The sequence below is a fragment of the Misgurnus anguillicaudatus genome, chromosome 2, assembly GCF_027580225.2.
Source record: "Misgurnus anguillicaudatus chromosome 2, ASM2758022v2, whole genome shotgun sequence".
Taxonomy (NCBI): Eukaryota; Metazoa; Chordata; class Actinopteri; order Cypriniformes; family Cobitidae; genus Misgurnus; species Misgurnus anguillicaudatus.
Genome location: NC_073338.2, coordinates 35,802,703 through 35,828,697, shown reverse-complemented (window position 1 = coordinate 35,828,697; position 25,995 = coordinate 35,802,703). Strand labels below are relative to the sequence as shown.

At 38.6% G+C, this 25,995-nt stretch overlaps 2 protein-coding genes across 4 annotated transcripts; one reads left to right on the top strand and one right to left on the bottom strand.

Moving 5' to 3' along the window:
- Positions 1 to 325: 325 nt before the first annotated feature.
- Positions 326 to 18,619, bottom strand: LOC129442734 (TSC22 domain family protein 2). 2 transcript variants are annotated; one of them, XM_055202984.2, is made up of 4 exons: positions 16,343 to 18,619; positions 7,044 to 7,118; positions 5,260 to 5,311; positions 326 to 1,946 (listed from the first exon to the last, which is right to left on the bottom strand). In XM_055202984.2, exons 1-4 carry the CDS (start codon positions 18,001 to 18,003, stop codon positions 1,626 to 1,628), a joined length of 2,109 nt encoding a protein of 702 aa, XP_055058959.2. In that variant the 5' UTR covers positions 18,004 to 18,619; the 3' UTR covers positions 326 to 1,625. The 2 variants fall into 2 exon arrangements, with proteins under 2 accessions (XP_055058959.2, XP_055058960.2); XM_055202985.2 differs by lacking the exon at positions 7,044 to 7,118 and having other exon boundaries at positions 16,343 to 18,615.
- A 1,916-nt stretch (positions 18,620 to 20,535) lies between these two features.
- On the top strand, positions 20,536 to 25,501 carry pfn2a (profilin 2a). Of its 2 annotated transcripts, XM_055202983.2 has the most exons (4): positions 20,536 to 20,888; positions 21,983 to 22,175; positions 23,326 to 23,424; positions 23,647 to 25,501. In XM_055202983.2, the coding sequence occupies exons 1-3, from the start codon at positions 20,760 to 20,762 to the stop codon at positions 23,421 to 23,423; spliced, it is 420 nt and encodes a 139-aa protein (XP_055058958.1). In that variant the 5' UTR covers positions 20,536 to 20,759; the 3' UTR covers position 23,424; positions 23,647 to 25,501. The 2 variants fall into 2 exon arrangements, with proteins under 2 accessions (XP_055058958.1, XP_055058957.1); XM_055202982.2 differs by lacking the exon at positions 23,326 to 23,424 and having other exon boundaries at positions 20,540 to 20,888.
- The last annotated feature ends 494 nt before the right edge of the window (positions 25,502 to 25,995 follow it).

Sequence of the window (25,995 nt, the reverse complement as noted above, 5' to 3'; positions counted from 1 at the left end):
ATGTTTAATTGGTATGAACAACCACAAAAAGTGTCATACAGGTCTATAATAATCCCAATACATTCATACAAAGCTATTTTTATGCCAACATTTAATGCGATCAAGTCTAGGTGCAAAACCATAATTGTCAGCAGCCCACGCATCAAGGTAGAGGTGTCTTGTTTCCTCTGCATGAGGAAGTCAATGCCTTGAGTGGTATCATGTAAAACCACTTAAAGTGTGAAAAGGAAAAAAAGTGTATGTATAAAGCGGAGATAACAGCATTACGGATGGTTTGACGTTCTGTAATGAAATGCAAATATTACACGCCAGAATACTGCACTCGTAATTTGAATATTGCATTTATTTAAATACATTAAAAATTTTCAATGTAACAAAACTATTGGCATATGAAATTCAAACACCATTTTTAAATGAACAAAACATGGCTCACTTCATTTTCTGTGGCTAGTGCATCTTGTACACTAGTTTGTTTTTTTCTCCTTACCATCATCTCCATATCTCCAGACCCCACTGACGCTGTTCACAGACTACTTACAATATGAGTGCCCAATACAAATATGAGGTAAGAAAGTGGTTTGACATTTACAGATGACAGATCATGCAGAACATGCCTAAAAGCAACAAAAAGAGTTTTGTTGTGAAGAACATTAAAAAAAAAGTACATAAGAGTGTGCATAACAAAAAAATGAATTACACAGCTTTGCATCTTTGGTTACAAAGTAGGTTGAACAATTTCACAGTTTTTTTCTTTTTAAATCCCCTTCCCGACCCCAAAAACATAAGACATCAGGGTAGGGGGTAGGAGAATATGGCAACTGACTTCTTTTTTCCCCCAACATACTAGCAACAGAACTGAAGTTTTCTTCATCAGGGTAGATCAATGAGGATTCAGTTAAGATCTTTTCCCACAAACCTGTACAAACTTAAGCTCTTTTTATACTTTACACATTTATACAAAATGTACATTCAGACCAGGTCTTAACCCCTTCACATTCTTAAACTGCTGGGAAACTTTGCTTTTAGTGTTTGACGTCTAACCACTGCTACTTTGTTGTTTGTTTGCATTGATTTAGATTGTAGACTGCCGCTTCGTTTTATGACCAATTATTGTCAGATTGAGTTATTGAAAAGCTTCCTCTCTATCCCATCAGTTTCTGTGACATTGTTCCTTTCTGAAAATAGCAGCCCTGTAATAAATAACAAACAGTACAATTCAACTTGACGGGTGAATCAAAAATCATCTTGTGAAGTTTGGTGGCTCTGAAAATAGACTATATCTGTTCTTACAACATGAAAACTGCGATGCTAAAAATACACCTCTTTCATGGCTGGATTCGCTTTATTAAAAAAATAACTCTGTCGTTCTGGATCGGTCGCTTTCCACCTTGTCCGGGGAGACGGGACCATGCGGGACCAAAATCAAGACCGTGGTCCGCAGGCATGCTTGCATTGTGCCCGAGCAGGAAACACCTCCTCGCGGTCATCTGTCCTGACACGAGGATGGCCGACAGCATGCACGCTTTCTGAAGCACACTGCAGGTAGTGAACAAGACACACCTTCTGCTGTTGTAATAATAATAATAATGATATAAGGATTTGCTGAAGAAGAATAAGGGTGCGCTTCAAGCAGAGGTAACGTTGGGTTGCGGTTGTAGCGGTAGGGACTCCATTGAATTGTTGACATCCAGCTGAAGGTAAGGCTGAGGTTGGGACAGGGAAGGTGGAGCCTGGGCCGGGTTTGACCCAAGCTGGGAGGGAGCGTTGGTGGGGTTGGAGGTTGTCGGGACGGAGAGCTGGGAAAGTTGCTCGTTGTTGGCTAAAGATTTGAGCACGAGGTTCTCTCGCTCCAGCACAGAGTTTCTCTCATAGAGCTCCTTTATCTGCTCCTTCAACACCTCCACCTCCTCCCGCACAGCGTACATCAAATGGCTTTTTACTAAATCCTGAATGATGATACCAAAACATAAGATCACATTTTAATGAAATGAATAAAATTTTACATTCATAATAGTTTAAAGCTGCAATCCGAAACTTTTTTTTAAAGGCGCTGTATGTAAGATTGACCTCTAGCGGCCAAACTTGGCATTGCAGTCTAAATTCAAAATCTGTGGCGGCCAGCGACTCTTTGAGGGCGCACAATGTAAAGCTTGTTACAACTTGTATTTAAACACCATACCAGCTATATTCATGACGAGAATAAATGTTATTAAGTAAAGACTCAAAAAATCTTAGAACTATGTTTGGATTGGCTCATCATTTTAAAATATGTGTTCGGCACGTCATGTATATGTGCATCACACGTGTCTGCTGTAGACGCTTCGAAAGGGGTTTATGATGAAAAGAGATGCTTACGTTTGCCAGATACTCTCATAATCTCATGTGTAATCAGAGTTTAGTGTCAAGTTAGTGTTTTACGGGTATTTGTGCATGTTAGCGTCTCTTTTATCATAAATCCTTTTGACGTGTGTGCAGCAGACTTGTATTTTGACAAGACATATGATTCACGTGACGCAGCGTATATTTTGAAATGACGAGCAACACATGACACTCCAAACACATATTTTGAATTTGTGCCCCTTGGAAGAGAAGTCACCAGCCGCCACCGTTTAAATATTAGAGACGGTTTATTCTCCTTCCCGCTCTCAGGTTTCCAGATACCTACAGGAGCACATCTGACGATGGAAAGCATGTGTTTATCTGTTAAATTTTTACATTTGCAATGTTTTCGTTGATTGCAAATTACAAACACGCTCGTGTGGATATTTATACCTCAATCTGCGGCTCATTTTTTAGCATCCGCTGCAGGGTCGCTTTTATGGTCCATTGCGGTCTCATTTAAGCAACCGTGATAACTGGCAACCGAGCTGTCGAAATACACTATTGGGTAAATTTGCAGTGGCAGGATGACACAGACAAACAAAAACAAACGTTTTACATCGGAACGCAGAACTTCAAAAGTATATAACTGCCTAGCAGGGGTTCTCAAAGTCCGGACCTGGACCCGAAGGGAATTTGATCCGGACCCGTGTCCACTTCATATTGCAAGTGCATTAATTTCTATGTGATTGATTAAATGTGTGCATTTGCTACTTAAAAAATGCATATTAAACTTGTAAACCATTCTTTTCTTTTTTTTTATTTAGGATTCCTGGTCTGAAAATAAAACAAGTTATTAAAAAATTTCCTGTGTGATTTCCTGTAGCCATTACACCCAGATATTATGCACAGCTATTTCATGTACTACGGCTTTTGATCAGTAATTGAAAAGAAACATTATCATTATACATATTCTTTATTATCATGAAAATACCTGAAAAGGTTTGAAGAAAAGCAATCTAAATATATCCCACCTTATTTCATTGAGAAGCATAGCAAGCATCATCGGCCAATTTATAGCTGCACCCCTAATTTAGGTCAGTGTCTCCGTCTACCAACCACACCTTTTTTTTGCACGGTTTATGCATCTGATGCAAGCCATTTCTCAAATTAGATTGCTATGCATTTTGCATCTGGTTAATTTTGGCATATTTCTTATGTTTTATGTTTAATTTTTTTACTTTAAATGCAAAATACACTTATGTTTTTTCCAAACTATTTGTGTTGATATAAACAAATGATTTACATAAAGTTATTACCACGCTTGACGAATTTTGTAATGACCAGTTTTTCCGGACCTATGAAAATGATGAGAATTCAGATTTGGACTTTGAATGTAAACTTTGAGAACCCCTGGCCTATAGCATTGTCTTTTAAGAGAAACATAAAATGTAAATTTAACATGTTTTATACATATCTGCAAAAATATTTTAGTGTTTTTATGTTGTACAGTCAAAAATCTACATACAGCTCCTTTTTGTATTTCTACCCTAACCCCAAGTAAGTAATGGCAAGCTTATAATAATAATGACTTGTTAAAGGAATAGTCTACTCATTTTCAATATTAAAATATGTTATTACCTTAACTAAGAACTGTTGATACATCCCTCTATCATCTGTGTGCGTGCACGTAAGCGTTGGAGCGCGCTGCGACGCTTCGATAGCATTTAGCTTAGCCCCATTCATTCAATTGTACCATTTAGAGACAAAGCTAGAAGTGACCAAACACATCAACGTTCCTCCCATTCAAGACGAGCAGCCACACGAGCAAGCCTGGTGGTACAAAATAAAACGCAGCGCCTCTCCAAGCGGATTCAAAAGAGGAACTATATTTTATGGCATAATAGCACTTTTGTGAGTACTTCGACTCGACGCAGTAACACCCTCCCTCTCCCATTATGAGAGTGAGAAGGGGAGCGGACTTTTCAGGCGAGTCGAAGCACTCCCAAAAGTACCACTACGCCATAAAATACAGTTCCTCTTCCAAATCCGCCCAGAAAAGCGCTACGTTTTATTTTGTACCACCAAACTTGCTCGTATAACTACTCATCTTAAATAGGAAAAACGTTGATGTGTTTGGTCACTTCTAACTTTATCTCTAAATGGTACAATTGAATGAATGGGGCTAAGCTAAATGCTATCGAAGCGTCGCAGCGCGCTCCAGCGCTTACGTGCACGCACACAGATGATAGAGGGATGTATCAACAATTCTTAGTTAAGGTAATAACATATTTTAATATTGAAAATGAGTAGACTATCCCTTTAATGACTAAGTTGAGCTGTCTGGTACCATTTGATGTCATTTGTCTTTAACCAATGTAAAGATTGTTATTAGGAATGCATATTGATTAATCTATAGCAGAATAAAAGTTTTTGTTTACATCATATGTGTGTGTGTGTGTGTGTGTGTGTGTGTGTGTGTGTGTGTGTGTGTGTGTGTGTGTGTGAACTGTGTATAAAAACTTTGTATAGATAAAACCACACGCATGTATATATTTAAGAAATGTTTACATGTGTATATACATTTGTATATTTATGTATCATTTGTATTATATTAAATACTTAATAAATAAATATATATATTTCTTAAAATTATACATGCATGTGTGCGTATTTATTTATATATACATAGTTATTATACAAAGTTCACACACATATATTATGTAAACAAAAACGTTTGTTCTGCTATAGATCAATCACGATTAATCGTTATGCATCCCTAATTGATATGTAAAATGCATTTTATGTTTCAAACAAAGATGGCGATAGAGATGAAAAACTTACGGACTGCAGCTTTAATTTTGTGTTAATACAAAATGACCAATAACTAATAACTCTTATTTTACATTTATAGCAAAATGAAACGAAAGAATAACTCACCATTGCTTGCTCTATTTTGTTGTCAATGGCGACCATACTCCCCCCAGAGGCACTGTGAATGGAAAAGAGTTTGTAAAACATTTGTTCCAATAAATAAGTCATATGTGCGTTTAGTACACTTTTAAAACCCACACTTTCAAGGACAACACAATTGCACAATTTTATCCTCTTTTAGCACTGCTGTTAAACTTTAGCGAGTATGCGGCGAAGCAACACACAGTAGACCGTTTATTGTGCACGTCAATCAAACAACAGAACGCGGCAAATGATGACAGATTTACCTGGAGCGCGTGAGTGCAGGACTCATAACGGCAAACATCAGAAACAACTTTAACATGCTACAGAAGAGTCGAGTACGCAAAAGTGCAATGCTGTGTAGGGGAGTCTATTTTTCCCACCGTAACATCATTTGAAACATTTCTCAAGGAACCAGGCAGTGGGTCTTGGCTATTCGAGTTATTTTTACAACTGCAAACGCTAGATACACAATGTCCACAAAAGCGTCAGAAGAAAGGCATCCCATTAAAAAAACAAATTTGACCAAACATTATTTCAAGCGCGATCTTTGCCTAGAGAAACAGCATGTTGGGGAACTTGTTCAAATGACAAATCAGATCCAGTCTTTCAACATAGCCACACCACACCAGTGGCTAAAGATAACCTCAAGCAAAGGTATTTAAAAAGGCGCTCCTGAACGTTTGCTGCCCTTTATGATCATTTGTCTTTTCTAATTGTATACTCGTCACACAAAAAACTAAAAAAAGACAGCGTCACAAATCGCATTATTTACTAGCCATAAAAACAGCAGTTTAACACTGGCTTTTAGTTAATGAATGATTAATTGTGTGTTAGTAAATGCAAAGCAAGCCCACATTAAAAAAGTAGTAACATAGTAATAATACTAATATAAGTGTATACTAATGTCAGGGGGTTTGAAGCGCATTACTCTGAAGAAAACAGCACTTGGGTCGTGACGTGACATTATTTTGTGTCCATATGGTTCAATTAAATGAAAAAAGGGTAAAATTTCAAAATAAATTTGAATATTACTTGCATACATTCTCTTTTTTTAAACCAAGTCTAAAATTTCTGGTTTTATTTCATTTTGAAAGAATATTTGGGGGATAATTGCAAAAATGTCACTGTGGTGTAACCGGTCTGTGTCAATTGGTGTAACTAGTATTTTTTTAAATGAAAATATAAATATATTAATAAAATTGTGGAATAAAATATAATAATCTAGTTTAGTATAATATGACTATTTTACATACACTTTTACATCATTTGTCAAAGATTATTTAGAAAATATTACAAAAACGCATTAAAATTTACATTTAGAAATAACTAATAAAATTAGATTTTAAAATGATTTTTGATGATTACGCTTATATGCTATCAAGGTGGATAAAATATTTAATATTTCTCATTCTTTGGCACAATTGGCGGTTATACCATTTGACATTTTCAGGTCCATCCAGTCTTAACTTTCTTAAAATGCCGCAAATGTAATTATTATTGCATAAAATTCACATAATACACAATGTGCATTTAAATAACCCTGATGCATGTTTTTTTTATTTGTCATTTTGCCAAACTGTTTTTGTCACTGACCCATTTATCAATATTATGTTTATCAACACTGCACATTTATATTTGCACTAGTGCTTAACGCTGTTATGAGCATGTCCGAGAGCACCAAGTAAGCATTAAAGCCATGCTTGGCGCATGCACCACACTTTAAAATGTAACTTGCGTTCACGCCTGGGACTCTCCCAGTACTATACCTATCACAGGTCATCTTTGAATCCTTCAGCCTACTGCCAGACTGGAAGGCTTGAAAGAAAGCTGTGGATGGATTCCTGCACTCCATCAAGTGGAAAGAGAGAAATAAAAGAGTTAGATGAGTAATTGAAAAAACACAGGACAAAGAGACGGAAAGAGTAGGATAATCCCATATGGATGGGATGATCAATTATTTTGTCTTGTGGGGAACTTCTAAGTAACTTAGTAACTTATGAAGGGCATTAAAGGAAAACAACACAGTTTTTCAATATTTTACTATGTTCTTACGGGCGCAGTAATATTGAAGGAAGTTTGAGCGAGAGGGGAAAAAGTCAGGAGGGATGATGCTACTGCGCGTGGAGGTTGAAATGCTGCAAACTAAGTGCTCTTCCGCCACACAACATAGTTCTAATTTTTTATCGGCTTAAAAAAATTGCCACGTTTTATTTTGTGCCACCATACTTACTCGTGTAACTACTCATGTAACAGTCTTTAAATATGGAAAACATGGGAGTGTTTGGTGGCTTCTAAATTCATCCTTCTTTGGATCCTAAGGAATGAATGGGGCTAGGCTAAATGCTAACAAATTTACAACGCGCTGTACAAAGATTAAAAGTATGCATTGAAAAAAATATGGATGTATTAATTTGTCTAAGTTGAGGTAAGAACATAGTAAAATATTGAAAAACAGTGGTGTTTTCCTTTAAATAAGATCTTTAAATTTTTATTAATAATTTACTTGGATTATACACTCTAAGAAAAAAGTTAGAAAAAAGGTACAAAAGTTGTCACTGGGCGGTGCGTTTTCAAAAAGTAAACTTTTTTACCTGAAAAAAAGGTACATATTTATTCTGTACCAAAATGATACTTATTAGGACCTTTTTAAAAAGTACCGTCCCAGTGATAGCAGAGTCCCTCAAATTCTGGAAAAGCATTTTTTGAAGAACATTGGACACTTTAACAGCTCAGGACAAAGAAGGGACTCATAAGCAACTACCACAGAACATAAAAACGTATGTTTTCAAGCATATGTACGTCTTAAAACTGGTTTATCTGTGTAAATTCTTCATTGTGTCTTGTCAGATTTTTCCACCCTCATTGACTATACAATTATAAGTATAAGTTTACTATACAATTATACTTCTAAAATAAGGTTTGCTCACTACTCACGACCAGTTTCGGTCTAAAACTTTCCTTAAAATTGCTGCAGTAAAGTTTGCGCAAAGTAGGTGACCTCAGACAGATATCAAAGGGCCCCATCTACTACTAGAGGCCAGTCCCTAAAAAGTACAGAATGTGCTACTGTATATTGGGGATAGAGGAGCTACAGAAGTTAAATCCTCCTTTCATAAGACCTCTATATAGGAATGGGAGGGGACAGGGGCAGATTTGCAGCATGTGTGAATATCTGGACTCTGAGCAAACAGCTTTTCCTAGAATCCCTGGAACGGGGACTGCTCTCTGGTGGGGGCTGATACCCCAGAACCACACACTTCCAAAGGGCTCTATTCTTTCATACTATGCATGTAACCTCAGGAGATGCCAGATTATATCTGGATATAATAAACATATGGTTCATTTTCTGCAGATTCCAAACCTATGTTTAATATCACATATGAGCTTTGTGCTGCCTAGGGTTGTACCGCTATAAGCCAATGAGAAATGCAATCCCTGTTCCACACGCACATTACAAGCTCCTTTACTCATAAAAATTAGGGAACCAGACAAATAGTTACTATTTACTGGGTTTTTACTTGGTGCACCCATACACAGTTTATATATCTGAAATCAGGCGTCATAAAAATGTGCATTAAGAGATGCTTTCCATAAAAAGAAAGATAAGGTGTTGGAAGGTAATACGACCCAACATGATTTTAACAACATAAGACATTTTTAAAGGTAGTACAAAAGTGTGTGTTTACACATAGAGGTGCGGTCACACTAGACTACCCACCTACTCCTATAGATACACATGCAGACACAAAACTAGAACAAAAGCATATGCACGTGGTTTGTCTTATGCATGTTGATGTTTATCAATTAGCTAAAAATAATCTCAACTGTTTTGCATTACTACAAATTTAAAAAATGTAAACATTTTGAAGAAAATATGTTTCTTCACTATCGCAATGTTAGGAATTTGAGGGTGGTTCCTTCAAAGTAAGTTTATGGGAAGGAGTTGCATTACAAAACAATACTACAAATAGTAAAACCGATGCTGGCCAACACCAATGATTGTGCAACACAGTCTGCAGTATCACACGAAACTAAAAATGGTTTAATATATTTAATCCAGTTCGCTTAAAATCTTGAAGGGTGAGAAATAATTTTACATGCTTAAAATCTAGCATGACCACCCCTAAGGAAAATAAAAGAAGAAAAACAGTTTCATTCTAATAAAAAAAAATTCATGACATTAACACATGGGTCTACATGAGAGATTACACTGTGCAGGCCGGCCTAAAGTTCCCCCAAATTATGAATTTAAATAGTTTCTTATAAAGACTTTGACAGCTTGCGTACTTCTATGTTAAGAGACGGAGGTTTTAAGAAAACTTGAAAAGAATCACGAAAATACTTGCGGAACGCAAAGCGCTTTCATGTATTGTATGAGATCACCGAGGGGCATTAGAGAGACTGACGAATTGGGTGAGAAGGTACATGCTTACCCGCACAGGTGTTGAGAGGCAAAGTCGCACATATGAATCAATATATCTGACACCTGACGAATGATCTGCCCTTACAAAAGACTAGCAGAGTAGGTCAAACAATTGTTTTGAACTAAGCTAAAGCTAAAGTATGTAACTTCACGTAGGCCAACTTTTACGTTTCATGCTTGTGTTTAGCTGGTTAGTCTTACATAAGTGGACATCTGACAGAAGCCGTTTACGTCAAAATGCAATGCATTATTTCACACAAAAATGCAAAACCAGAAACAGTTACACATTCTGACCAGCAGATGGGGCGACATTTGATCTATGTTTCACAATAAACTAATTCATCTAACACACTTTCAGATGTTACCATGGCATAGACTGTAAAAAAAGATGGAAGCAGTGTCCGTGACGTCACCCGTAGGTTTTGTTAAGATCACCGCTCATCACTCGCAGATATCCGAAAATAGGTAAAGAGGCGGGATGTAGGTGAAGCTGAGGTGGTTGGTTGCTGAAACCACGCCCCCCTAGCTCGACTCTAGTGACAGCAGTGGATGTTCAACCGTCACTCAAGTGGCCACGCTCTTAATTATGCAGAACTTTAAGGCTTAATATAAGACTACGTTTACACGTGGGCGGCTATTTTTATTAACAGACATTTCAACCTCTCCGGTTTAAAAAATAACTGTGCACACATGTCAGTTTTCAGAAAAGTGTTCATTGACACGTACCCGTGTATCAGGGATGGAAATTAGCACCCGCCGCCACCAGCCAAATGCAGGTGATTTTGTGTCGTGGTGGGTAAACTCACTTCACCTACTGGCCACCGTCGCTATAAATTAAAATAGCATACCGTTTCACCCGGACACTTTTAGAAGAGGCACACTTCAAAAAATGTGGCATTACATCGTAGGCGGTAAGAGGTCTGCAGAGAAAACATCTTAGAAGGAGCCAGTGGACAAAAAGGCGAAGGTCAAAAACATTAGAACGATTGAGAAAAGCAGACAATGGGGAGTCCCGCGATTGGTTAGTTTACGATGGTCCCGTACACACTGCATATTCATTCGAAGTTGTCTCTTCACCTTTTAATGCTTAATCCTGTTCTGTACACACACAGTTCAGTAATTTACGGGACTGACAACCGCATTCTACAACCGAATTAACTCCCACAAAATGATGGTAGTGACAACTGCATTTACAGAAACTCTACATAGAGACAGAGCGCAGTTATGCAAATTTGAAAACCACACCCACCCGGGGGAACCCAGAAATAAGTTTTTATAAGTTGTCAAGCCGTAAAACCCAGCCTTTAAGGAGAAAAAAGTGGATCGCCGACTACGTTTCCCCCTAGTGGACGCAGTTCTACCAATAGCAGTACTATGAAAAGTTGCCTGTTTCCACTTTTGTGTCTTTAAACGCTTGTTTTTTGAGCTAGACAGCTTATAAAAACTTATTTCTGTTTTTTTGCTTGTTAGCTGTCACACAGCAGCTTTTAGGTATTATTCTGTTTTTATAAGCTGTCGACCCCAAAAAACGAGCCGCGCTCTGGTCCACCTCTGCAACCCGGCCGCGGCGCGATTAACCAATTCGCGCCCGGGCGCGGAACAGATCGATCACACTAGTCAAACAAACCAGGCTTTGGGGGTCAAACGCGCCCGAGCGCGGTTTGGTATGGATAGTGTGAATGCGCCCTGAAACTGTAAGATAACAAATTTTGACAATGCCACTTTAACTTCTCTTATCCAAAATTAGGCAAAATATGTTTGCTGTAGGCTAATCCAGTAATTATAAAGCTACATAAGAAAGAATAACAATTCTGACTTCACTAGCAGAACAATTTCTCATCTGCTTATGGAAGCGTTTTCTCTCTCTCTCTCTTCACCCTCCTCTCTTCCTATTTGCACTGAAAATTATCACGCATAAGGATATTTCAATGTAAGAGATTAATAGACATTTATAAAATGTGAATACTCAATGTATTTCTGAGGTAAAATCATTGCGACTTTCAATGAAATGCAAATGGACAAAACATAAGCTGCCTAACTAACTATATACTTTCTCACCTTCTTACTTCTGACGTCTTTAAAAAAAATTATATTCATCTATAAAAAAGAGATATGTGCAATGAGCAAGTTTTTTTCAAAGTTTTAATTCACTGTGATTAAATGTACTTTAAATACAACGTTACCATGACAGTGTGCAGCAGAAGAGCAGGCAGAATAGCCATGCAGATAAATTAGTTGACGCTCTTTAAAAGTATTTACATCACATAACTATTAATATACACTTTTACTTTTATAACGAAGGCACTGTAATAATAAACACTTTGAAAATGCGTTTACTGTGGGGAGATTCAGCATATTAATTTGCCTTCAACTATCTCTCATTCGTTCTCTGGAGTCGAGGACTGGAGCGTTTAAAGCTGAACGCCGCCACCTAGCGTACTGGATGAATTCATTTTTACAGATCTGAAAAGATTCGGGGCTTTTGACAAAACATTCGTGGCTTGAGCCCCAGAAGCCCCCCCTCGCTCCGCCCCTGCATAGTGTGTACATAACCGAACTGAACAACTAGTAGTTAATAAAGTGTTTAAACGTTCATCATGGACATGACAGGTCTATCTTCTGAAAAAATAAACGCCTAGAATGGGAAAAAGTCTTCTGTATGCGTGGTACAGAAAGTGACAGAGGCACAAGCATTTGCTGACTAGTGTTGCCAGATCTTACACGAAAAAACAGTGATCAAGAAAAATCCAATAATAAACCGAAATAAATCCAAATGCTTTAATTCAAAGATCAAAATTTAAAAGTACTGGCATGTTCACACTTTAAATAACACCAAAAACTTGATCGCTTCATGAGCCAAAAGCCACAAATGGTAAAGCACCAAAACGGTATATAAGAACAAAAAGGATGAGTACCTGGCAACACTGCAAGATGTTGGACGGTGGACACAAATGCATGCAATACACAATGCTAAGACTGAGTGTTTTTTTGCAAAACATAACGCTGTTAAATTATTTTGGTCAAAGCTGTGAGCAATGAGCACATGAGACATTTAAATGCGGTTGTCACTCCTGAAAGTAGTATGCAGTGTGTACGAGGCCAATGAGACAAGTCTGACAATGTTCTGCTCTGTATGTTCTGCTTTTATATTTCACATAAAAAGAAAACATCTTAAAGGTGTCTGTTTAACTTAACCTGCCCTACTGATTTAATGAAATGCATATCAGTTCATGGTTTATGTGTTTATAAGAGTGAAAGAGAAAATATCAGTATTTCATTGAGATTTGAGATTAAATAAACTGCTTAAGTATTGTAGATCTTGTAGTAAATTTCACATGCAGTTACAGATTGTCGGTTAAAAACAAGAGAGAGAGAGTGGCTGGTAGATTTTAAATCCACCAGCCACAGTGGCCGGTGGACAAAAAATTTAATTTCCATCCCTGCCGTGTATAAATGGTGTAACGAGAAGCTCAAGCACACGTAAGCCAATCAGAATCCTGAAAACAGCAACAAATCACTTCCTGTTCCTCTTTTGAACAAGGTCGCACTTTTGACGTAGGTGCGGATCTGGCACATACTGTGACTGTTTGGCGTCAAAATCTCTGCGCTGGCCAGAGTTTTTAGAAAGAATCGGTTTCAGAGGCGAGTTATCCGTTTGCGTGTAAACGAAGGGCGCAAACAAAGGGACATGTCTCAGTTTTTCAAAATAACCAAAAAAATTCGCCCCCTCACAGTTGTAATGAAGGGCAAAATTAGCTATACAAACCAAAACCAGTCTGTACCAGGCTGTAAACATATTATTTTCTGCTGTAAAGTTAGGCATTTTAACATGGGGGTCTATGGGAATTGACTCCCTTTTGGAGCCAGCCTCCAGCAGCCAGTCGATGAATTGCAGTTTTAAGTTATGGCGCTTTTCCATTGCATAGTACCCCACAGGTTGGTTTAGTTTGGGTTAGCTTACTTTTGGGAGCTTTTCCATTAGGTGCAGTACGTGGTACCCGATACTTTTTTTCGTACCACCTCGGTTGGGGTTCCAAGCGATCCGAGCTGATACCAAACGTGACGCGAAAACACTGTAGATCACTGATTGGTCTGAGAGAATTGTCAGTACCAGCGTCATCGCTATAATGTAGTTTAGCTTTACCTTAGTGCTAGCTTGCGCTGTCTCGAGCAAACATGTTGTCATCTGTGCTCTGCAATAAGTTCCCAAACTCCCGTTTAGCGATGAAAAACATCCACATGTTGAGAATCAGGGACACCATACCAGTTTTTTGCAGTTTGTGGCGGAACATTCGCGACGAGCACATCAGCATTATATGCTTAAATGCAACTTCAATGAGGATCAGCGGAGCGCCGTCGACTGACGCCACGGGTGTTTATTTGAACACAAACTGTCATGTGAGACAGAGGTAGTGATAAACGCGATGTGCAAACATCTATTTGTGGTGGTCAATTTAAATTTTGTGGCGGACTGAGAAATAAATAAATGAATGGGAATGTCCAATGACGCTCTCACTTGTATGATGTCACAGCAGTAGGCAGCGCAAATATAACGACCTGCCTGTAATACCTCCCACTACAAAGTGATACTAAACTCGATGGAAAAGCTAACCACGCCAAAGTGAGCTGACCCGACCCATCCCAAACCAAACCAAACCGTGGGGTACTGTGCAATGGAAAAGCGCCCTTACTTCCGCATTGGCTTCATCAGAGAGATTGCAAGGTTGCCCCTCGGATGTACGCTTATAATGCACGAACTTGCAATGTCAAAAATATCCCATGTGTCACAGAAGTATTCTTATTGTTGTTGTGTATTACCGTTATTTGGTAACCTTGGACCTGGCCTACATTGTGTTAGTCACGTCAGCGTGTCAGAATTATGATAATTACAAAAATGCAGAAAAATCTCATTCTTTTTAGTGTAAAGTAAAAAAAGAAAAATCCTATTACATAAATGGTATTTATTTATTGCCTGATAATTGGTGGAAATGTGTCCTTATCCATTGTTTTACAGTATTTGTTGAACTGTTTTAAATTCTTGGAATTCTTCATAAGAAACTTATGAATGGAATGGAAATTATTCATCACTCTTCGTTATCACAAACTTTAAAAACCTCAAAATATTTAATTCACTCTTTGAAAAAAGGCTAACAGAACATAGCTAGCATAGCAGATACCAAGTACAGATTAAATTCCTGCAGAACACTAGACTGTAGTACTAATACTAACTTGTAGGTATAAAAAGAGTATGGACAAGATTACAAAATAAAACAATTCTGAAATAATTTCAAAGCTTGTGAGGGAATAAAAATGCATGGCAACCCAAAAACTTAAAGTTACTAAAAATAAAGGCAGCTTCAAGGAAATCATTCAACATGCCCTAACTGCATGTATAAGATGGCCAAACACACGTGCTTTTATAGATACAGACTCGAAGCAACTTAATGTGTAAACTATGTCTTAAGAGGTATAAAGGGGAAGCTGTTATCTTGGTCATTTAAACAAGTGCTAAAGAAAAAATTGTTTTGAACTGTGCAACCTTATCTTTTGAAGTGAGACATAGGGGAAGGTCTACCATTAACTTTGCGATAGGCCTCCGCTATCAAAGCCTCCCCATCCATATCAGTTACAAAAGGTGTCACCAGTCAGTGACATGCGTCTATACTCTGGGCTCAGCGGCACGTAGGAGGCATCTTACTGAAATCCATCCCTTTTAAGACCATTGCTTACTTCAAGATGCACACAAGTTAAAGCCACAAAGTCATTACAAGCACCATTTCCTCTTGAGATTGCCAACTAGTTGATGTATCATCATGCACAACTTGCAACGCTGGAACTGAAAGCTAAGCATCTAAGAGGAAGCCATGCAGTGACACTTCTCAACTGAAACTGTGTCACCAGAGATACACTGTCACTTTTCAATTCAAAAGCGTTTTATAGTTACTGTTAATCTGCAGCACTCATATCAACCGGAAGCGAGAAGAAAATTCTTTTAGGTCTTCACAGACTACCAAACTAGTACAAATTTCCTCTTAAGAAACTACGTATTAAAACAACTTCCTCTAAAATGGTTAGAACAAGCCAAATCAATTACCAACAAATCTTATCGACACTTTAAACAACCATTATTCAGCTTAAAATCAACCATGGGAAAGTGCGAACAAAATCTTAACAACAATATCACAGAACACATAATAGAAGTGAACAAACAAGCATGCAACACATCCATTGTGTTATTAGAAAACATCCCCAACATGCATAGCTGAGATTTGTGCTTTGCATAAATGCACATTATGGGACGCATTACTAGAGAGACTAACTGACCATTATACATACAAGTAGTACTAAATGTATAGCATGATTTCAAATAAAAGTATGACTTGATCATTTTCAAATGAAACAATTAATGCAATCTTATCTGAGCCAAAATGGAACCATTCTGGAATTAATAATAAAAACTAAATCAACAACAGGGTTCCCACACCTTTTAACCAATTAACGTCTAGGATTTCTAGCATTTCTTCAAACTTATATTAATTCCCATGAGTTTTCCAGGTTTTACATAACCGTGGGAACCTAGCATGCACATTCAAGTTCAGGCAAATCACCACAAAATCATTTATATCAGCAATGGTGCCTCACCTGTCATCATCCCCATCAATGGAAATTTGTATCCCAAAAAGATTGTTTACAGCTGGGTTGGGCAGCTGCAGGCTTTCTGTGATTGACTGCTTCACCATGTCTTTACTCTGAACAGCAGGAATCTGTGCAGAAGCATCAGACAACCTCCGGCCCTCACCTACGTGACTGAAGCTGCTGCTGGGCATCCCTGGGGTGCTCATGCCCACCGCTGTTCCATTGCGAGGCACCTGGGGCGGCTGGTTGTGCACAGAGGTATTAAGGTTGGGTATCGTTACCCCAGCAGGAGCGCTTCCTGGCACAGCAGTGGGTACACTTGTTACCGGTACTGTCAATGGTATCGTGGGCACATTCTGGGTACTTTGAGGGGCTGTAGGCAAGCCATGCATTACTCCCTGGGCTTGGTATTGCCCCATTGGTTGCTGCTGAATTGAGGGTCCGGGTGCCATGGGTGCGATGTTGCTCATCAGTCCCACGCCAGGAAGCTGCACCATGTTTGGCACAGATGACACTGACTGGCTCCCTAATGGAAGCCCACCTGTCATTTCTACCCCCAAAACTTGCATTCCTCCATTGCCAGGGGTTTGGACAGGCGATGGGCCCTGGTTGACAACGTGCCCAACAGAAAGAGCGGCTCCAGGATGGGTCTGAGTGATTGAAACGGGTATGTGCTGCTGACCATAGTCAGGCTGGCTGGTGGATATCAAAGCAGGCTGGGTTTGCAGATGATGTCCTATGGGTAGTTGCGGTTGCTGCTGCTGGGGTTGATAAAGCAGCGAGTGCACTTGAGGCGGAGGCATGCTGGGAGATTTCTGAATGTGAGAGCCATCATGAACAGGGGGCTGAAGACTCTGAGGGACAGCCACGTGAGGGCTGCCCTGCACCTGCTGTTGAACAGGCACAGGCACTGACTTATTACTAAAGGACTCTGGAGACCCTGACAAAATTTGCTGGGGGCCAACGGTGAAACTATGTGGCTGCTGAGGTTCAACCGGATACTGTGGACTTGTTAAATGCGAGCCATCATAGTTTGCTTCAGGCCCCTGACCAGACACTCCCACCTGAGCCATGACGGAGCCAACCGTAGTTCCGAGTCCACTGTCTCTATCAGCTCCAGGCTCCGTCACATTCGTATGCCTTATACTATCCACAGTCCTGTTTATCACAGAGCCTTCCGAATCTTTTTCGTAATACTCGGTGCAGGTCCACCGACCCCTCCTGAACGGCTCTCCGGTGCCATGGTCAAGTTTAATGACCCTGAAGCGTGAGGTGCAGCTGGCTATAGTAGTCGCGCTGGATGAATTTGTGACTTGTGCCGGTTGAGTCGTACTCGCTGTGCCAGCCTGTTGAGCACCGGATGTCTGAACGCTTCCTGCGCTCTTACGCAGAACAAACCCTCCGTTAAGCGGGGCAACAGCGGGCAAGTGTCCCTCTTGCTCGCCCCCATTGTTTAGGGTCTCCTCAGATGAGCTCCTGGCAGACACCTCGGTCTCATAGTCAGTCCTGGACATGTCAAATATCTCGGAAGACAACTCCTCAGTCCGGGACTCATCCGGGTCGTCCAGGCTCTCGGTGTCGTCGGTTGCGCTGTTGGCCGCGACTTGAGCCTGAGTCACACTCGTGATCTGAAAACAACTCTTCTTTTTCGCCGGCATTTTAGACATGCTTGCGAGCCGTTTACGACTCCGTAAAGACTTGTTGAACTATCCGTATACTTCACAAAACAGCAGATTAGTAAGGTACCGGACCCAAATTTCACAGTTTCGCCTGATGATTGTACGTCACCCGTCTTCCTCTTCTCTCCTGTTGCATTTTCGAGGCGTCAGCAGCGGACAAAAACAACTGTCCACGAGCCGCGTACAAAAACGACTTGTCGATTAGTAACGTATCCTCATGTGCTGGTCAACAGAGCTCGGTTGGGGCAAAAACAGGCGGTGCGGTGTGTTTAAGGCCCGCAGTCGTAGATTCGGCTGCGTTCACTCCCCCTGCTGCCTCTCACTTCTCTACCTACAAATAAGTATGAAACACATCCTGTGAAGCGCTTTCGGACGCGGTCTGGTATGTCACCACGCTCGGCGATTAAAGAGATTGCTATGCGTTATAGAACTATTTAAAAATTGTTAAAGATTAAAGTTTATGGCTAACTAACTGGCAGACGGAAAAAGAAAATCTAAAAATTTCACCTCCCGACAAGATGGCTATAACAATTGCAATGCATGCTGGGAAACGAGCGCAACATGCATGGCGCGTAAAGGGTTCGTGAATACGGGTTGCTACGCTATGACTAGTGCAGCAACGTATGACGATACAACCTTTCTTTATTTGGCATTCAAGTTCATTAGGTTCGTTTAGTAATAACAGATACAGTAAAATAGTAAAATGCAGGGTACAATTTCTACTAGAAAGAAACATTTGAAAACACATTTTTATGATATAATTAATGTTTAAAAATGTTTACATTTTAGTAGAGACATTTCTTTCGTTCATTTTTTTGACATGTAGTATATGTCAAAACTTTAATAAAAAAATAAAAAACATCAATAAATCTGAATAAAATAACCAATACAAAAGCAATTGTCATTTCTTTTAATCTTAGTATTATTGTTCTTGTGCATAAGATGTTGTGAGAAGGTACTATTTGAAAGTACGGTAATGTAATGTGTAAATGTCTTTCTTTCTTTTTTAAATGGATGAGATAATGAGTGGTTGCATTTTATTTATTTTTTTGCCATCAGTTATGAAGCTTGTCAGTGCTATTGCATGCAGCCAAGTTGCTGATCGAAAATGATTTGTGTTCATTTGAATTGGATAAGAAAGAAGATAATTAATTTAGCACGTTAGACTTTATGCAAAAAAAAACTTTGAAAATAATATCATTCCTAGACGAGCTGCCCTCATAGAGTTATTTTATCATATGCATCTGTATGTATACATGTGCCATATGTTTCTGTACAGCTATGGTAAGCCGCAGAGTATAAGGTCTAACCAGAAGGGGACGCCATTGCACTCGGGACCTGCCTGAGACTCATGCCTTTCTGTTTTCACCTAATCGCTTTTGAACATTCTAGAATCATCCATTGAGCATGTTGTTCTTATTTTTCTGTTAGGTTAAAAACTCTATGTTCATGTTTTCAGTTTTTTTATGTCAAGTCTGACAAAAATTCAGGAAAGTAAACCGACGACCATTAGCCCAAGTATAGGAAAGCAGGAAGTGATTTAATTCAACAGAGAGGAGACACCCCTCTTGTGTGTATTCTTTTAGGAATGATTGCATTTTCAATGTAGTTTAACTACCTGTTTTACTGTTATGTTTTTGTGCTCCAAACTTATCTTAAATTGACTTTTAAATTCAGGGGAGTGACAGGGTCAAATGTTTAGGATAGTGTACTTTATCAAATTAGTGAGTTGAGATAATAGAACTATAGTCTTTGGGTGTGACTGTTGTGAATGGCATGTAAATATACAATTTTTTGTGTCATCGCTTGTCACATGATCAGTCCTGACATCAATAATAAAATACATAATGAATGTCAGTGGTGAATCACAGTTACATCATAGGTTACCACAGTAACCAAAAAAGCATGGAGCTCAAAACATGATGATCTGCTAAATTTGGCAAAATTGGTTAACCACTTACTAAAAAAACAAAAAATCTAGGAAATTATTTTACGGAACTATGAAAGAAAGAGCAAATTACTTAACAATTACAATACCTTATTTATATCTAATATTATTAAATGGCACACTAAACCAAAACTCCATTTTACAATTAGTTTGCAGGTCCTAATTTTAGATTTTAGGGTGTCATTCACTATAGATATAGGCAATCACAACTTGCTGTTTAATTTAAACCTAAACATGAAATTTAACATTACTTGTGTGTATTCACATAAACAATAGAATATAGTTTGTTAACATTAAAACAGAAAATTACAAAACATCTTGATTGGAGTGTGAACTGAAATGTCAGATGTACATTTTATTAAACTATTTAATAAAAAAATCTAATTATTAAATCGCATCTACACATTGTTATTATGTCTAAGAAACGGATTTAAAAGCCTCGAACATACAAAAGCAAAATTTAAATTTGATAAGATCAGGCTAGTGGCAGTAAATGTAATCCATATTCGGATCTATTTTGTCTCACCGCCGCATAATAACACGCATAAAGTGCAGTGGTTGGTGGTGAGTCGTCCGCGGAATGATATAGCACGGGACTACACCCAGGCGCTGTCTCAGTTCGTCGGCTTTCTTTCGTGCCCGAGCTGAGATTTCATACAAGCCCACGAGCCGGACAGCACAGGAGACGCCAAAACCCTCCATCCGTAGAACACTCGTGAGATATATACCATTTGTAGCGTTAAATCCACTCGAGTGGGTGTAGTGTATTCTATATAACCTTTCAAATCACAGAAAAATGTCTTGGCAAAGCTACGTGGATAACCTGATGGCCGATGGCAGCTGCCAGGATTCCGCCATTGTTGGCTACTCGGACGCCAAATACGTTTGGGCATCGTCAGAGGGTGGTACTTTTAGCGGTATAACGGTAAGAATAAAATATTTGCAGTATTTGTTTAGTTAGCTCTTCATTGCAGTTAAATTTGGCGGGTGATTTTTGTGTTGTTGCGAGCGGACAGATTGGGGTGTTAGCAAGCTAGTCCGGTTTAGCACGCGTGCACGGGGAGCCGGTCTCGTGTCTAGCCTGAGCTAACCGTTAAAATGATGTGTTGCAACATATATTACAATGAACCAGGACATTTTTATTAACGGTTTTATTAATAAAGCTGTGACAATGAGACTTAACCTCGTTTATTTTATTATAGTGGATAAACGTGGACATTTAAGTGTTTCTGTTGAATGGATCGAGGCCCAGACGAATGCACAGGGCTGTGGCCACGGCCTCATACTTGCTCGACTCGTATCACAATGACCACATTATTTTCAAATAACAAATAAAAAAATAGATAGGAGTTCCATTTAAACATCCCTTTTACAATTTTGAAGTCTTAAATGGGGAGTTAATAGATCTAGGTGCGATTCAATCACACGTTTCCTTTTGCATTATTCAGCAATATCGATATCTGCCATGCATAAGCATGTTGCATTTATTGTTGTTTGATGTCATTTAGGCGTGCATATCGTCGAGTATATCGGACGAATTTCTGACTTGTTAACAGAGATCGGACTCGGTCTGATCTGTCTTAAGATAAGCTGCAAGCAGTCTTAGGCCACGAGAGAAGGAAGTTCAGACAGTGGCGCCTGTGCCTCAAGTTTTTCCCTACAGGAACACAAAGATGGCGTCCTGTCGCCTATGAACACTCCGTCTTTTCCCCTATCTAATTTTTAGCACTATCAGACAGTTTTGATCTTAGAAATATAATATTGTTGGCCTTGCAAAATAATACAAGGGCTCAGTCTCGCATGTATTTAGAATACAGCACAGCTTTATCAGATGATATGCACTCATGCAAACTATATACAAATATAATGAAGAATGTAAAGTATTCAATATTGTCCCATCATATCAAAATGACATAAAAATTACGATGTGGTCTTGGAAAGAATATGAATAATTTACAGAATGCTTAATGATACCAAACCTTGCTGCTGGAGAATAAAATGTTATACTTAATTTTTCAGCCCGATGAAATCGATGTCATTATTGGCAAAGACCGAGAGGGCTTCTTTACCAACGGGCTGACTCTAGGGAAAAAGAAGTGTTCTGTGATCAGAGACAGCCTTCATGTGGAAGGGGACTGGACAATGGACATCAGGACAAAGAGTCATAATGGAGAGCCGACGTACAATGTTTCCATAGGCAGAGCTGGCAAAGGTAAACGGCATGTGTTTGCAAATAACTACAGCCAAACCGGTATGATCAGTTAAATTTTCAATAGCAATGTGTAATTTAGCCTACAGATATATCATGCACACCCCATACAAACACATTGATTATTGTCATTCAGTTTATTGTGCGAGACTCCTCGGACAGATTATCGATGTAGGGCAAGCCTAGGGAATTATTTAAATGCTTGCATGCTGAAAAGTGCGGTGGGGCATTAATAGGCCATTATTCAAAATGTTTAAATTGGAATAAACATGTTTTTCCCACAACTAAATTAGACATGGATATTGCCCCGTATGCTAAGATGTGCCCACTCATACAGTCTGCCTTTGTGGTCCTCTTTCTGAATAGAAGGATAAATGGTCATACAAGGGCGAGTACAAGTATCCCTCATTCCTCTTTTTCTGAAAACTACCCAAGAGCTGTCTTTTAGCACTGTGCATGTTTAAGGTTTTCTTCATCTAACTGTTTTGAGGTTTTCCTTCACCTTTTCACTATTTTAAAGATCTAAAACTGAACTGTCAATCATTCGTTTACACGAACACCCCACCACACCCTATTATCTCTGGTGTAGAGCGTTCAAGATAAATCATCAAGTTGCAAGTCGAGTCATGTAGACACTGATTAGTAGTATTTTCCCAACTGTAATATTTGTTTGCTCCAAACAGCTTGGTAGGTTGAATATTTTATTGATGTAGCACTTTTTTTTATTGGTAATGCGCCCTAAATTGTCCGTAGACAAAATTTATATACAGATGAATGTTTGTTTAGTCAGAAAGTGTTTTATGGTGTAAGGTAGGTCTATGGTAGTTTATGTCAATGGGATTTAGGGTGTGTGGGAAGGTGGGGTTGTGAAGGTCTTTTGGAATGTGGCAGCGTCAAATTCCCCTTCCTATTTCCTTTTTCCTGTACACTAAAATGTTGCACTACACGGGTCAAGCGTTGAACTTCGGACTACTCTGTCAAATACTCTTGATTCACTTTCCTCTGCTTGGTTGCTTTTAATGGTGAAAGGCATGTGCATGCAAACACTTCTGATGGCAATTGTATTTCTTTTTCTTCTGTTTCATGATTGTTCCCTTTTTCCTAACCATCACGCTTCTCAACTTTCCCCTTTTTTCTATTTCTTCTCTTTCAGTCTTGGTTCTTGTAATGGGCAAAGAAGGGGTCCATGGAGGCGGATTGAATAAGAAGGCATACTCAATGGCAAAATACTTGAGGGATTCAGGGTTCTAATGTAATTAAGCTTGTTTAGTTTCACTTGAGGGACAGAAAGAAGAAAGAAGTTTGCTGTTAAGCTTTCTCCTTCAAGCAGTTAAAGTCTTGAAAAAATTTAATAGCAATCAAGGGAAGAATGGTAATATCCTATAATGTCCCCGTGTCATCGGGGGGAAAGACTTTTTTTTTCTTTTCAGTTTTGTTCATTTGTCGTCTTTTTTTCTTTCCTTATGTACTCCAGTATTGGTTTTAGTCATGGGAAAGGAAGGTACCCACGGAGGAGCGCTCAACAAGAAAGCATTTGGCATGGCTGAGTACCTGAGGAAAGTTGGATACTAAAGCAGCCCCTTCCCATCCATCCACACAGCAGCTCACTTTAATACACCACAGCGCCCAGCCATACACTCATCCACCCCTCCCACACCCTCATCCCTACCCCTTTTAGTCAACTTGACAACACTACCAGAAAAAGTTAGTAGATGGATAATTTTTTCTGTCCAACTCTTGTCCATTTTTATGAGGCTTTTTCTTTTGTTTAATGTTCCTTGTTCTTTATTTTGATTACTTTATTGTGCCACAGTAAATCAAGCATGTTGATTTTTAAGGTTTATTCAAAACAGCACTACTGTACATACCATAAACCTAAAATGAAGAATTTTTAGAAATTGGACAACTTTGAATTTGTATAAATTCAACACTAAATGAAGTCACTGCATTGTCCAATTTTTCCTTAGGCACTGCTTATGAACCAGCTTAAAATAGATTGTTGCCTCTCAAGTGCTTTGTGCCCTTGCTGAGCTTTTATGGTCTTCCTTGTATACAGCATGTCCAGGATGGAAAAAGTGCATGCATATCTTTTAGGTCAATATCATAGTTTTCCAAAAACTTAACTACATCACCTTGTCTGAGTCTTTAAAATGAAGTTAACCGGCCACTTTTTATTATTTTTTTGTTTGTTTGTTTTATTTTCAATTTAATCCCAAATTGCATTAGCCCACCTCAGTCCCTGCCCCGTGAACTGCACCACCTACTCCTAACCTTATACCTTATGTTTGAGTACCTAATATCAAATGCTTTTGCTGTTGTATTTGGATGTGGTCTTGCAAGTCATTGGTCTAATGTTGGAATATTTTGAGTGTGTGGCAGATCAGCATTTACAAGGTTTGGGTTAACTTGTTTCCCAAGAGCCTTTGCATCCCGGACTCTGTACGGACATTCCACCGCTACAATAGCTCAGGCACTTATAATTGTTGTTTGCCAGCTCATGTAGGATGTTTTTCTTTTATTTGTTAGGGTTTTTTTGTTTGTTTTGTTTTTTTAGTGAAAGTGCTGCCATCCCAATGTAACACTTTGGTTTTGTCCATTTCACTTTGGTTTCTCCAATAGGACCAATTTGTTTGTTGCATCCGAGGGGATTAACGGAATTGCTCCATACTATTGTTGTGAAGGATGACTGCTAGCTTCATCTGTTGCTGACTTTATAACACTAAATTTTCAACACTTCAAGTACACAATGTAACACCAAGTTCATTTATATTAAACACTATTAATGGCTTAACAGTTTGAAATAAAAATCAAATGTATGTATACTACCTGAGAATTTCTCTCATGAATGTCTTGAATAGATGAAATGGCAGTCTTATTGTTAACATCAGCCACCTCAAAATTCTTAAACACATTTGACTTTTAAATCTGTTTTTCCAAGTATGAAATCATTTGGAAGTCATTGCCTTGTAAACTACTTTATTGCGATGTATCAAATTGTCATAGCACGGTACAAATGCTTCATTAAATAGACAAAAAAAAAAGAAACTGAAGTAAACTGTGTACACTAACTTTTCTGGGAAATGGTGGTATTAGATGGATAAAGACCACTAGTCAAAGTCCGTTGTATTGTGGAAACTTGTTTAAAAAAATAAATAAAGCTGTGTATCCTGTGCCATAATGTAGATCTGATCTGTTGCTACTGTGAGATGGATTTTAACTGCTGCCTTGTTGAGAAGTCAATGCTTCAATGGCACCGTTGGGATATTTGGCATAAATTCAAACTCCAGGGCTTGTGGAAAATGTACAGATTAAAGAGAAACATCAAATTATATCCAGTTCTCTCCCTTCTTTCTTATATCTACCAGCTGATATTCAACTCGCGTGGAATAAAATACATGCCATGATTTAACCACCTTGTTTACAGACAGATCAAATAAACCTATTCCAACCAGAAAACTATTTGTTCACTTGATTGTCTTTCTAAGAATTTTTTTTAATTTTTAGGATATGGTAGGTAGCAGTCCAATCTTTGCATTTGTGTACTGCTCAGAATGTAATCCTGTAGCCAGAAGAGGTCGCTGTAATCACAAATTTGCAATCACAAGGTGCTTTAAACTGATTTCTGTTGATTTATTTGCAGTTAAAACATATCTAGTTCTCTAATGTAAAAAGCAAAAAACAGTAATTAGGAAGGATTTAAACAATAATTCACTTCAGATATATTTCTCACAATTTTGCATTCATGCAAGGCAGCTTTACAAAAATACATTTCAGCGGCTGTATTTAAAAAAAAACATAGGGTTTCTGTCCCTGTCAATGTTCT